The sequence below is a fragment of the Euprymna scolopes genome, chromosome 20 (genome assembly GCF_053919585.1).
Source record: "Euprymna scolopes isolate OS-2025 chromosome 20, ASM5391958v1, whole genome shotgun sequence".
Taxonomy (NCBI): Eukaryota; Metazoa; Mollusca; class Cephalopoda; order Sepiida; family Sepiolidae; genus Euprymna; species Euprymna scolopes.
The window spans coordinates 58034938-58049817 of NC_136501.1; the positions used below are offsets into that span (position 1 = coordinate 58034938).

At 36.1% G+C, this 14880-nt stretch overlaps 1 protein-coding gene across 3 annotated transcripts in view; it reads left to right on the plus strand.

The window, feature by feature from the left end:
* LOC145241440 (LIM domain transcription factor LMO4.2-like) overlaps positions 1–14880 on the plus strand; it is a 473578-nt gene that overhangs the window by 403279 nt on the left and 55419 nt on the right. Inside the window, exon 4 of one of the 3 annotated variants that reach the window (XM_080104398.1) lies at positions 14677–14755. The exons of 1 other annotated variant lie outside the window; for it this stretch is intronic. In XM_080104398.1, coding sequence (XP_079960524.1) covers positions 14677–14751 — 75 coding nt within the window. In that variant the 3' untranslated portion in view covers positions 14752–14755. The remainder of the gene's footprint in view (positions 1–14676; positions 14756–14880) is intronic. One more of the 3 variants, XM_080104399.1, reaches the window with a different exon arrangement.

Below are 14880 nucleotides of genomic sequence, written 5' to 3' on the forward strand. Positions count from 1 at the left end.
TAACAAGACATTTTCGAAAATTATTCACAAACAAAATCTGTCGTAGGTATTTATTTGCTTCCCCACAAGAGCAAATTAGGCACAAGGCCGTTTTTTAATGGGGAGAGGGCAGCTCCCCCGAGGGGGAACTGGTAATGATAATTGGTATGAAGGGTTTCCCCTACATTGACCAAAACTGATTGCTGCAAGAGCAATTGTCTGATATGTGGGGTTGCCCCCTTATATGGTATTTGATTGCAGTATCTGCCGAAATGGACTGTCCTATAACCCCTTTGTTTAGCTTACAGATCCAGAACTATATATGGTGAACATCGCATTATCCAGTGGTTTTGCTTTGGACATTAGTCATCTATTTTATATTCGACTTTTCTTTCCTTAATTAGTCTTTACGCTTTGAAAAGATTATCTTCGTAACTCTGTCCCTCTGAAAGAGCATTTTTCCAACGCGCAGTTTGAGTGGACGGTGGATCTTAAGAATTGAGCGGTTTTTTTTTTGTGTCTCCCTTTTTTTCTGATATTCGTAGTCGACCGTTCGGAGTAGAAAGGGTCTTGTCGGAAGTTGACTGAAGTGCAGTCTAATCTGTTTCAAGAGGTCGTTTCTTGTACGATTCAATCCGTGATATTTGAGCGCAGTGGCACACGTACATAAAAAAGAAAAGAAAAAAAAAACATGACTGGGTAGGGAGTTATGTGTGTGTCTGGACAGGGTAAGAGGCAAGAGAAGTTTCTTTTTTTTTTTTTTTTTTTTTTGATATGGGAGTTTAGCAACAGGTCTATAGTTACGATAGGGAAACAAAACGAAGTGAAAATGGAGTATAAACAAAAAGAAATCACTACGATCGCGATCACGTGACATTATCTTAATTTTTTCGCTTAAGAGAAAAACATGAACACTTTTTTGGGTAATTCAATAACATCTATAGACTTTTTTGATCTGATCTTCTACGATATCCATACTCTCTCTCTCTCTCTCTCTCTCTCTCTCTCTCTCCCACCCCCCTCTCTCTCTCTCTCTCTCTCTCTCTATATATATATATATATATATATATATATATATATGTGTGTGTGTGTATATATATACATATCTCTCTCTCTCTCTCTCTCTCACACACACACACACACACACACACACACACACACACATGTGTATGTGTATTTATTTCACTCTCCTCGGTTAAACCATACTGTTCCCCAACATATACATTCTCATGATAGTTTTTTTTTTAACCTTACTACTTCTATGCTGGCTCGTGACAAATTGGAAGTGGGTGTTTTGTTTGTGACAGCATTACTAGAAGATATATGCGTGTGTCTGTGCACGCACACACACACACGTGTATATATATATATATATATATATATATATATATATATACACTTTTGGGTATTGAAATGAATTAGATTACAGGTTGGTGAATCTAATAATTTCTAATCTTATAAAATACTAGAAAATATTCATATAAGACAATCCCAGCCAAATAAAATTGCTCAATATACTACGAGCGCATGCAATAAGTAATGCCCCTAACCCACTTCACATAGCAGTAGAGTAACGAAACTTGGCACAGTTATTAGTCTTTCTCTACATAGGAACCACCCAGAGTTATGCATTTCTCCCATCGTTTGATTCAGCTCTGGAGACCGTTTTTGTAGAACACCCCAGGTTGATCCTCCAACCACGACGTGACTTCAGAAATCAAGGCTACATCATCTGGGAAACGCTTTCCTTTCAAAAACAACTTCATGGCTGGGAAGAGGTGAAAGTCAGAAGGTGCAAGGTCAGGAGAGTAGGGAGGATGGGGAAGGATTTCATAACCACACGCCCGTGCTTCTAATCTGGCGACATGCGAGTTGTGGACCGGAGCGTTGTCCTGCAGGAGGAGGGTACCTCTGCTGATCTTGCCCCGTCTCTTGATTTTGATAGCTTCCCTTAATTTCATCAAAAGTAAAGCATAATAGGCTCCTGTAATTGTGTTACCTTTTGCCAGGAAATCTGTCATCACTACTCCGTCCTCGTCCCAGAAGACTGTTAGCATGACCTTGCCAGTGGAGGGCTGCACCCTTGCTTTCTTTGGAGGTGGTGAGTCAAAGTGCTTCCACTGCATGTACTGGGGTTTGGTCTCTGGATCATAGTGATGGACCTAGGTTTCATCCTGTGTAATCAGGCTTTTGAAAAACTTTGACTCATCTTCTTGTCACATCTCCAAATTGATTCTCGAGCACTCGACGCGTTCTCGCTTCTGGAATGGTGTGAGCAACCTGGGAATCCATCTGGCAGACACCTTATGTACCCACCGTCATGAAATTGTGCCATTTCTATCTATCCGTACTAGACTTGCGCCCCGCCTCCCCGATCAACTTAATATGTCCCAAGTGGCAAGTGTTCGTAAAGTGTTGAATGCCGATGTGCAGAGGATAAATTTGAATGTTGGAAAATTTTCAGTCTTTTGCGTATCTTCTCAGTAGAAGATATACGAGGGTCGTTCCAAAAATATATATGCATTCTATTTTTTAACTAAAAAAAAAAAAAAGAAAAAGTTAAAGAGCTACGAAAATAGGAGTGGTACCATTTACAACTTTTTGTGTTCCCGAATTTATTTTTCCATAGTCACCACCATTCTCAGTGTGCTTTGTTAGCAATCGGATGGTGGCTGTGCATGGGTGTCCAGAGTGTACTTTGTCATTCAATCTCTGTCACCACTCTGAAATCGACAAACCCATCTAACTGAGCTGACATCAACTGTATCGACTTCGTTAACATTCAACAGGCGCCCATGAATATTTATCGGTTCAATTTTTTCTTGTCTGGAGGAATTTAATGACGCACCTCTGCTTCTTGTGCTCGTCTATGACAGGGTTTGCTTTTTTAGAATCTCAAACCGTCAATATCTGCAACGAAGAGATGAAACATTTTGATAATGAATGCATAAGTTCCCTCATCATAACAATGCAATTTGCAATCCTCTCTGATTCATTCGTGCAGAATGAAAAAATAGGAGGCTTTTCTTTTGGAACGTCCCTCGTATTTCATTCTTGAGGGGAATGTAGTATATGTTCGTGCGTCATGATACCATTCTCCTAAGGATTACTTATTTTTGAGGAGGTACTGTAAATCAATTCGGTTGTCATATCATCCTTCCAGGCATTATCTCCTATTTTGAAAGGTAATGTAGTTGTGTTCATTCCTCATTATATAATCTTCCTATGCATTACCGCTTCCCTTTTTTTCCTTTATTTTTTTTTGTAGGGGAATAGTATAGTATCTATTCTGTAGTAATGACATTATCCTCTCAGGCATTACCACCTCCTTTTGGGAGTTGGAAAGTGGCAGTGTAGTATCTGTTCTATGATCATGAGAACATACTCCCAGGCATAACCTTCTCTTTTGTGGACTAGTGTAATATCTGTTCTAATGTTATATAACCATCCTCCTAGGCATTATTCTCTCCCTTTTGAGCCAGTGTAATATATGCTCGCTCGTCATTATACCATTTTCTCAGGCATTACGTAATCTTGTGGAGCAGTATAGTATATGTTCGTTTATCGTGATCCCACCATCTCATGCTTGCTAAAACATGACCCCACTGGCTACATATATTTGTTAGTAAATAAATTATTTGCCACATCTTGGCTGGTGTATCTACCACTAGTTTCTCGCTCTTAGACAGGATAAAAAAAAGTCTCCAATCTAATAAGTCCTGCACTATTAACCAAGCTCCAACCTCTGTCCCATCGCTGCAATTTTGCATCCTTGTGCCTGTTTTACAAGTACTTTCATGGAATGTGCTTTGATAAAATTGTAGCACTTGTGTTCCTCAGCATACCTACATCCCAATAGCCCGACAAGCAACAAAATCCCACCTCTTCTCTGTTGAGCTGGTTAGATGCCAAAAATACTTTTACCCTAAAAGTTTCTTTCCTCAAATTGCTATTCCTTTGGAATTTCCTCCCTGTGTCCTGCTTCCTTGACTCTACTGTCCTGTAGAAGTTTAAATATAATGCGAGCAAAGATCTCCCTGCTCAACTCTCCACATTTCTGTATTAGACACGATCCCAAATAGTAACCTCGGTACTTGTACAGTTTAATCAAGACATTAAAAAAATGAAAATATTAAAAAAATGTTATATTGTACATAGAGGATATGGAATTAAGTTCTCTGAAAAAAAAAAATTCACTTGATTTAATCCTTTTGTTTTTTTTGTTTTTTTTTTTGTTTTTTTACAGCGGAAAAACAATTTGCTTGACACCGATCAAAAGGTAGCCATGTTTCTATTTTTAGACGACGAGGAAGGAAGAAAAGCTATTATTTAACATGAAGAGAGGGGTGTCGGCGCTTTAGACTGCGTTATCTCCCCGTGGTGGCCCCTCCCTTCCTCGTGGTCTAAAAATTCAAACATGGCTACCTTCAGCTTGCTGTCATAAAAAATTGTTTTTCCGCTGTAAAATTTTTTTAAAAAAATTAAAATTTAAAAATACTACTTTATCAAATTAAGTGATTTTTTTTTTTTTGGGGGGGGGAGGACTTAATTCCATAACGGGTATGTACAATATAACTTTTTTTTTTTTTCAATATTTTCATTTTTTTTAATGTCTTGATTAAACTGTACAAGTACCGTAACCTCTTACGTTCAAGTGGTAGTATTCATTGTTTGAGTTATAAACTTGTAAGAAAAAAAAAAAAAAAAAAAAAAGGATGAGGGGGGGGGGGGCTAATAATATTTTTCCTAAAATTGATGCTGTTTCTTCTACCAGCACTGATTTTATTTTCAGAGTTTAATTCAGGGAGACTTTATTATTATTTATTTATTTTTTTATTTATTTTTTTTTTTTTTTTTTTTTCACATTGATCTCAGTAGGAGAGCTTTTTTTGTCAATATTCTTAAATACCAAAAATTAGATTTCCCGACATTTTTAAGGTTATTTGGCAAGCGCTTGTCAATAAGCAAATCGATGCGGGCCTTTTTTTCTCACCGTTATTATAACGAGAGTCGATCTTCTGCAGGTTCATTTCGCAGTATCGGATTTCTATATGAGCTGTTATTTCGCAATTCCAATCGCGTTTTTTTTTAAATCTGAATTTTCTAAATTGCAATAAAATCGGATATCATATTATTGGCGTAAATGTAAGATAGCTTAATTACCATTTCTATTTATTTATTTATTTTTCAAATATTTTTAAATGTTTCTGAACACTGCAAATCCCGTGGAGCGTAAAAAAAATATTAAAAAAAGAAGATATATATATATGTATGTATTTATGTATCCGACAGAAACTGGGCCATTTCGATGGCCTTTTTGATATCTGACTGATGCAAAATGTTCTGTGTAGCTCTAGGAGGTCCATCCTACCAGGTCTTGCCTCCCGGCTTTCAGAAGGAGCACGTTTATCGCCTGTTGTCTTAGGCGCCCCCACCGGGTTATGCCGACGGGACTACATAGATTTATTTTTGCAAGGACAAAGCGCTTCTCATCTTAGAGTGCTGGCCAATTTTCTCACCTTCCGACTTTGTGTCACATCCTCTCGCGGTGAGAGAGTGGTAAATACTGGTCCATCCATCTAGCCATCCATCGCCTTGAGACCTGAAGAGTCATAGGCCGTCCACAACTTTGTAGATGCTTTTGTAGCGAGGAGTTCTTTGTTCGGAGTGGAAATGCTAGCCCCACGCCTCACGCTCTACCTTCCCAGAAGGTACATACAACGCCCAGCCTTCCCAAATGGTGACCCATCTGGTAGTAGCCGGGGTCAACGTTGCTTAACTTCGGTGATCTGGCAAGAACTGGTGTGTCAACGTGATTATTCCGTGCTAAATACTGGTCTTTGCTGTATCGTTATATTCATAGCAAATGTTCGTTTCAGTTTCAATCTATAACCCCCCCTAGCAAACTTTCACAAGCACTCATTTAGCTACAACCACTATCAACAATTTTCCCCAATCTCTGTCTGTCCTTAAATCTAAAGGCAAATTCTCTGAACAAAGCTTCTGTCCTAGAACTTCTAGCGTGGATGTCCGTAGCATTTAAATATGTCAAAACTCGTACTATATATTTTGGAACTACATAAGTGTATGCATAAGTGTGTTTCAGTTTAAACAAATGTGGTACAATAAAAGCACTGCCGTGGAATTGAACCTTAACCTATATGCCATTTGAACTCTGTGGACTTCGTTCGTTACATTCTTATATATTTTTTTTATCTTTATGCACTCTTGGTGACGTCATCAAAACGATAACATAACATAAACAGTAAAGCATAAACGGGGAATAATTGGGGGACGGTGTATGAAATCTTTATTTTGATGACGTCATTCATCAAATAAGAGTATGGGGAAACAGATTCTTTGGCAGGATTACCTGATGAAGATCTCTCTCTCTCTCTCTCTCTCTCTCTCTCTCTCTCTCTCTCTCTCTCTCTCTCTCTCTGTGTGTGTGTAAGTGTTTAATAACAAGATGATATGGGCACATATAAGACAGACTCGGGTCGAACTTCGAACCTCCCGCGTTTCAGACCGCGTTATGCACCTCATCACGGCCACCACAGAGTCCGTTTTATATATTTCGAAACTGACAAAATCTTATTATCAACTTAGTGGATCCGGTTCTGCGATATGCGTGGGATACCGATTTCCGGGACATTCAGGATAACAGATCTGAAGACAACAGTGATGTAGTCTCCATGTCTCGATTCCATTCTCAGATTTCCCCACCGACTGTTCTTCGCCATCTTTCGTTCTCGGCATATAATTAAACAGAGACCTAATACAGAATAACGAGCAAATGGAAAGGGGTCCGCATTCCGGCACAATCCATGCGGAAATATAATAACCTTTTTTTTTTATTAACAAACGTATTCAAGATATACAGACGTACTTATATACCTGCATGAAATACAATTACTCCGCAGTCGAATCTACATAAGAAGAATTTGAACTACATACATAAATACACATTTATACATACACTTTATATGCATGCGGATGTATACCGTTGATATAATTGTTTATTCACTAATGAGAGGGGCCACTTACGATTTCTAAATACAAATAACGAACTGGCTTGTGCGCATATGCTAGAAACTTAAGTGAATTACTCCTCTCTAATATGATGATGGTTGTAAGAATAATAAATAAAAAAAAGAAATACGCAGGAGTGTTTGGAGCATCAATTAGAGAATGCAATATTTATATATATTTTGTGTATTCGCATAAATATATCTAGTAGAAACGTTTTACTAATGAGACAAAGAATTACCGAAAAACAGATGGCATCAGCCAAGGTAAAATGATGACAACTATAAGAAAGTGCTATATATATATATATATATATATATATATATATATATATATATATATATATATATATATATATATATATATATATATATATATATTTATTTATTTATCAGTGGACTCACAGTAATAAATTTCCTATATATATATATATATATATATATATATATATATGATTAGTTTTTTGCGAAAAGAAATCCAGCAGAGTGCTCAATTAAAAGAAAAATCCGAAATATAAGAGCGTATTTATATTTTGTATTTTGTGTACAGAAAGTTGTTAGATGAGACAAGTCATTGGTACCGTCGGTTTCAATATCAAGCTCTCTTCAGCCCATACTCATAGAGATGAGTATGGGCTGAAGAGAGCTTGATATGGATATCCAAAACGATCCTAATCATCGGGCTTGAAACCGACGGTACCAATGACTTGTCTCATCTAACAACTTTCTGTACACAAAATACAATATATATATATATATATATATATATAAACTTGTTTCTTATCGTTGAGCACTTTTCAGTCGAAATAAAGTCGGTCACTTTAACTCGCCTGTGCAGATCATCATATACTGATTTGATCGCTCTGACAGACGTTAAAAAAACATTTTAAAATAAATGTTTAAATTTCAACGATATTTCTCGCTGTTGACGGTGGCCGAATAGATTTGGTCCTGGCTGGAGTTTAGCATTGCTCAGCCCCGTTTAGCTCCAAAAATCCCTAGGGGACGTCAAATCCGAGTGAAAATGAACGAACAGTGCAGTTTTAGCTCTTAACATGTGTAAATTTGAGTTCTGTCCCATGCAGAAAAAGAAATGGCCAAGTCCATCATTTGCCCCTCCCCGCTATTTAGCCCCACAAGTTCTCAAAGCCTTAACATATTTAAATTTTAGTTCAGCACCATGCAAAACTGCTAAATAGACATACACAGAAAATTTTGGACAAATATGGTAAAATAATCCCAAAAATGGAGTGTTTTTTATTAGCCCCAAAAAAGCCCCTGGGGCACACCCAAGAGTTATCGCGAACGATAGACAAACAAAATTATATAGAAATCAGTTAGTTAAAACTTTTCAGAAAGTTTTATTAAAAATTCCAAGGCATCAATTTTTTTTAAATAATCACAAAAGTGTCAATTTTAAGCATTTTAACCCGAAAGGCATCCCTAGGGATCGGGGAACCTGAGTTTTCCCGGAAAATTTGTTTTGTTACTTTTTTTAATCATGTTTAATGTTTGTGCAAAATTTCAAAAAATTCTAAGGCGTAGTTATTGAGAAAAGTGCGACCAGACGAACGGACAAAAGTGAATTTACAGGTCCACCCTCCTTTTGTCGGGGGACCAAAAACATAACTTGAACTTAGACACAGGGTTACTTACACCACAGAAACTAATACTTATAATAAAATATCAGTCAATAAATGCATACAAAGAGATATTTCAATAAATACAAAGAGTTCATATCAATTAGACATCCAACATCTTGGATTTTGAAGACTATATTCATTCCAAAATAAGAACAGAAATTGTATCATATCTGTTTAAAATTTCTTATGGTTTATGCCGTTTAAACAAACGAAAAACTCACTCACTCCATGCCATAAACGCTATATACATTTTGAATGCTAACGGCCATTTTTTTTTCGAACTAAAACAAAGACATCTATTTCACATTAGAGGCATTAGTATATTTTAAAACAGTATACTGTATACAAACATATATTTTATCTGTGTGTTTGTGAACATACGGCACCACACCATATATTTCTCAAATAATAGCTCCCTTCCCTAAAATCAGGAAAAATATCAATAATATAAATTCCGATAATAGAGAAAAAAAAAAATGAACGCAATTCCAGCAAATGTAAGAATACAAAATACAGCAGTGATTATCGCATTCGTATTATTTTGGTTCTTCGGACTGCGGTTCTCATCATATGTCGTTTTCACAACGTTTCGGTCGATGTAACCTCGGACCTTTTTCAGGTGTTTCTGTCTCATTTGGGAATGTTTCTGTCGAACTTGGAAATTTGGACCGTACTTCGAACTTTGTTGATTTCGACTTTTATTTGCTTCACGGGAGTAGCATGCTCTCGTTCCGTCAGCCATGACTGAATAGGGAACTTAAGCAATTCGCAATTGTATTTTTCGGTCGCCCACGTTGATAATTGAACCTTCAACCTTTCGGTGACTATCACTTGTACAATTGATTTTTTTCCAAGTGCTCTAACCACTGCGCCACGGTCATTGCGAAACGACCGAAACGTTGTGAAAATCACACTCAATATGAGAACAGTAGTCCGAAGAATCCAAATAATATGAATAACCGATCGTTATCTAAAAAATTCAGAAAGGTGATAAAAGCGTAGACATATACACTAAATATCTTAGTCTTTTTTCAGTCTTTCCTTTTCTTGCAGTTTTCTCTCTTTGTCTTACTGTTGCTAGGTTTTTCCTAATACGGTTTTTATTATCTGTTCGATATCTAAAACATTTACGCTCGGGTGCCTTACTCGTGTCTGTGTGTGATTTTCAGCTGATATCGAGAACAAATTTCAACTGATATTAAGATCAAATGAATGCAACGATATGTTTGTTTCTAGAAAAGCAGTCGTTAGGACATCAAAAAGTGTTTTTTGTTGTTTTTTTTTAATAAAAAAAAACAACAAAGAAAAAAAAAACTTTTCCATTGATGGCAAAAACGAAAAACGTTCGTTTCACAACGAATAGTTTGAAAGGTCAGTTTGATTACACAAATAAAAAAATTCAATTTAGTTTGTTTTTTTTTTTTTGTTTTTTTAGTTGATTTAAAAAATTTATTTGTTTTTTTACTTTTAATCTTTTATCAAGAAAAAATATTGCAAACTAATTCTTGGTTATTTCTGATTTTTTTTTTACATCGTTTCAAAAATTATTTATTTCTTGACTGAAATTTCCACATTATTTTTAATTAAATTTTTATTGATGCATTTATATAGAAGTAATATATATATATATATCTGGATACTCCACCAAACTATATGAATTCTTGCCCTCTTGTCCAGGAATACAGTAAGACCATGACACCACTAGAAATTTAAATGGTCAAGTTGGGTAGAGTAAGATCATGTTTTCAACTTCTTTACTGAGTCAGTGTTTTAGAGATAAAGAACTTTAATTGAGTATTCGAATATCTTTAGATCTCGTATAGAGTTTGTGTATTAGCCCCAGGTAGGGGCTCCTTGATTTTTGAGAACTTCGACTGAAGGAATATGAAACACAAGAGAAATAAACACACACACACACACGCACACACGCACACACACACACACACACACGATAATCAACTTTGTCATGTAATAATTCATAATTTTCAAATACGGACAAAAATAATAGGATGAACGGTACTTGGTAAGATAGAGTCGGCAGATCGATGTTTTTAGATATCTGGTTTTAAGCAAAAATAAAAAAAAATAAAAAATAAAAAAACAACTACTTACTTAATTGTCATGTTGAAAATAGTAATATATCAAAATATTACGAAAATTCATCCAGTAGGAAATTATTTATAGTTAAAAGTAATTTTTACGGAAAATTGGAGGAAATTGCATTTTACCTAGATGTGAACACCTTGAAGATTGCGAATATAGAGGGAAGACTTGTCTCCCTTTTCGCCAGTGTAATAGCTTACGTATTCTTTTAGCTTTAGGCGAGTGCCAAGGAAACATATTTTACAGAAGACAAAGTGTGAAATATAAAAAAAAAAAAATGCCATAAAAGTTAAAAATTGGCGAGTAGTGTAGAAAATGTTATTCTACTGCGTTCGATGTGTTATGTTTATATATTTAATCGATTAATCATCGAATATTATTCTACAATTTTCCCTAAGATTTTTTTTAGAAATCCCAAAATAAAGCATCGCAACACTTGAACTAAAGCTATTTTGAATGATCAGAAAACATGTTTAAGATTCTAATGTTGTATTATAAACTCGCAGAGCGATGTGTATGGGGAGGGGGGAACTCAGCCGGTCGTAAAATACGCTTAAATATGTTTTAATTAGAGCAAATTTCTATTTCGTATTTATTGTATTTATTACTAGCGGGGGTACCCGGCGTTGCCCGAGTGTTTGTTTCCGGGACGGGTGGGGGGGAGTTTTAAAAATTGTTATGGTAGGTAAGTAGGAAGGATCAAACCCGGAGTCATGAGTAAAAGTAGGAAAATAAAGTGTGAAAAAAAAAAAAAAAAAACATCTGCAACGTTAACAGTTCGGCCACCAAGAAAAGTCCATTCCAGTTGTTTAGGAAAAAAAAAACAAAAAAAAAAACGACTACGGTAGGTTGGCGCGAATGTGAAAATATAATGCGAATTGTCCAGCACGCTAACCACTACGCCACAGAGCACTGCAGCTTAGTTTAGTGATTTTAAATAACTTCACATGAAAGAACTACGAAGTCAAACCGGTGTTCTCTTCTCAACTGTTCCTTGTGAACGATCCCCAAACGGTGTAAAGTGGTGGCAGGGGAGGAGGAATTTATTAGAGAGAAAATATTTTACCACTTCCATTGATCTTAACCGATTTTGGCCGTGACTTCTCAGCAGAAAAAGTATAGAAATCTAAGATTATCGAGGAATTTGAGAAATAATAAGCCTATAACACACCTCAGATATTGTTCTGCTGTTTGTGCATATTATATTTGCATGAAATATCTTGATTTTTAATCCTATTAATGTCAAAATCCGACGGGGAAAAAATGAGTTCATTTTATTTATATAGAGAAGATTACAGAGTCAGTCCTCTATAATGAACACACACACATATATGTATATCGATGACTCCGTTCAGTCTCAAGAGACAATAGACATCCGTATAAGGGTAGCTGCGCGTGTAATTGTGAAGCATGGGTTGCGCAATCACACCCACACCTTACGTGACTTGGCACTGCTTGGGTCCAGTGGCAAGGAAAAGCAGCCAAGACTGGTTGGAAATAATATTAATTGGACAGCACATACAGCATCTAGAATTCCCAAATGGTTACCCATTGTAGTACTGACCAGACTCAACCTTGTTTAACTTCAGAGATCTGTCGGGAACCGGTGTGTCAACGAAACTGATTTCAAAAGTTTTTTAAAAAAATGACTTGGGTGCCTTCGGCTAGAATAGAAACCAAAACATATTGCTCCAACCGCGTTCGCTGCCGTTTGCGCTAACTCGAGGGATAGATAAGGCAATTATAAAATTAAACGATTATGAATAGTTTACACATGCACAAAATAATACATATACGTCGGCAAGTTGAAATAAACATTTTTCATTACAGCTTGCCGACATATGAACGTTTTTCACCCATCCAAACAAAGATTTTACTGGTTATTAATCATCCTTAGTATATGATTACTTTTCCTGTTAATTTCAGTGTTATGTGACAGTAGTTCAAGAGTTTATCGGTTAATATTTACACACAGGCATACATCTACTGCTTTATTTATATAATAATAATATGATATTTTGATTCATGCAGATTACGTATTTGTTATTATAGCGACAATTTACTATCGATTACTATATCAAAACTAATATATATATATATATATATATATATATATATATATATATATATATATATATATATATATATATTACTTGGGTGACATTAGCTAGAATCGAAGCCAAAACATACAACCCTCCAACCTCATTTTTTAGCCTCTGAGCTACGTCCTTAATCGCGTGCGCGCACACACACATACATAAATATACACGTCAAAACACTCTTTTGATGGGATGTCTCCTAGCGGCCTCTGCTGCAGGGAGACAGGGTAGTACCAGTCAATGATTCGTCACTTGACACTCAGCCCAACAGGTGAGGGGCCGGGAACCGGCCCAGCACCTGTTGGACTGAGGTACACCGCCTGGGTAATACCTAGGAGGTCCACCCTCCCAGGCCTTGCCACCGGGCTTTCCGGTGGGGCAAGTTTATTGCTTGCTGCCTGAGGCGCCCCGACCGGGGAATGCCGACGGGGTTACTCAGGCAATTTTTAAAATTGCAGGAGTGCCCCTCCTTTAGGGGAGCCTGCGGGGTTCCCACTTTCCAGGCCTTGTGCCAAATAATGCTGAGGTGGGCAGCATTTAAATAACTACACGTCATTCATATTAAAAAAAATTTAATCGCCTGATCGGCGAAGACAACATTCAAGCAATCAAGCAGGTGTATGATATATATATATATATATATATATATATATATATCCCTGTCTTTTTTTTTTTTTTTTAATGAATCGCCCGATCGTCGGAGACAAGATGCGAGCAAGCAAGGTCCACAGAATTTATGAATTATTTAGATTAGATTTTTTTTTTTTTTTTTTTTTTTTTTACTTATTAATTTCGGATAGTAAGATATCTATCATCAGAAAACGTGTTTAAAAAAGCACTAAATTTTACATTTATTATTTTTTTTATTCTTTAACTAGAAACTTTCTCTGTGTTGAGGTGGCGGTCAGATGTTGTTACTCAATAGGTTGGAGAACATCTTATATATACATACACACAGGGCGTTCCAATAAAATGTATAAACTGTTTAAATTACCATAAAATCAACATTTATTATAAGAAAGAAAAGATTCATACATCAGAATACTATGAACAAATATAGAAACCAGCTAATTATCGAAAGTCTCCAAATTGTTGGCCATTGTGGTCCATGAACAGCTGACAAGGCTCACTGATTGAATCGAAAACGTTCCTAATCAGTTCAATTGGTATGTTGACACATCTTCTTTCAATGGTTGCTTTCAACTCATTCATTGTAGCTCGTTTTGTGGTGTGAACCTTGTGTTCAACATGCGCCCCAAACCCACCCCTCAAATAGAGAAAAAATCCAGAGAGGGGCTCAAATCAAGTGAGCGTGGACAGTACTCGATACTTCTTCTTCGTCCTAACTATCTGTTAACTATCAAAATATGCTCTTACGTAATGATGATAATGGGGAAGTGCTCCATCCTGCTGGAAGTGCTATTCTTTATTCCTGGACATCTCTTGAGAACGTGGCATAGCGTCTTCATGTAGCAAGTTGAAATAATTTAAAGAGTATATACATTTTATTGAGGCAACATATATATATATATATATATATATATATATATATATATATATGTATATAATATATATATATATATAGTGTAATGAAATTTGCCAGAAACTATTATATTGGACCCTTTTCGGAAAACACTGAAAGAATTGCGATACAAACGGGGCAAGGGCAATAAAGTAATTAACAATACCATACATCCGTATGGTACCCGGCGATAAGATGAATGCTAGTATGAGAAGGAACTGATGCCAACCGTTATTATTTCCGAACTAATTTATCTTTCAAAACGTCGGATTTCATTATCTATCGTTCGTGTCTCTTTTCAGATGTTAAGAAAAAATACACCCGATACGTTATCGTACGAGAATGACTTTAGGACGATGGAATTATGGGGCCCTTGAGTAGGTAAGCTTCCTCTTCAGTCGTCATGTGTTTATGGAACATTGCAAGTAGCATGAAACGGCTGTTGTGAGAAGGAAAACTATATATATATATATATATATATATATATATATATATATATATATATA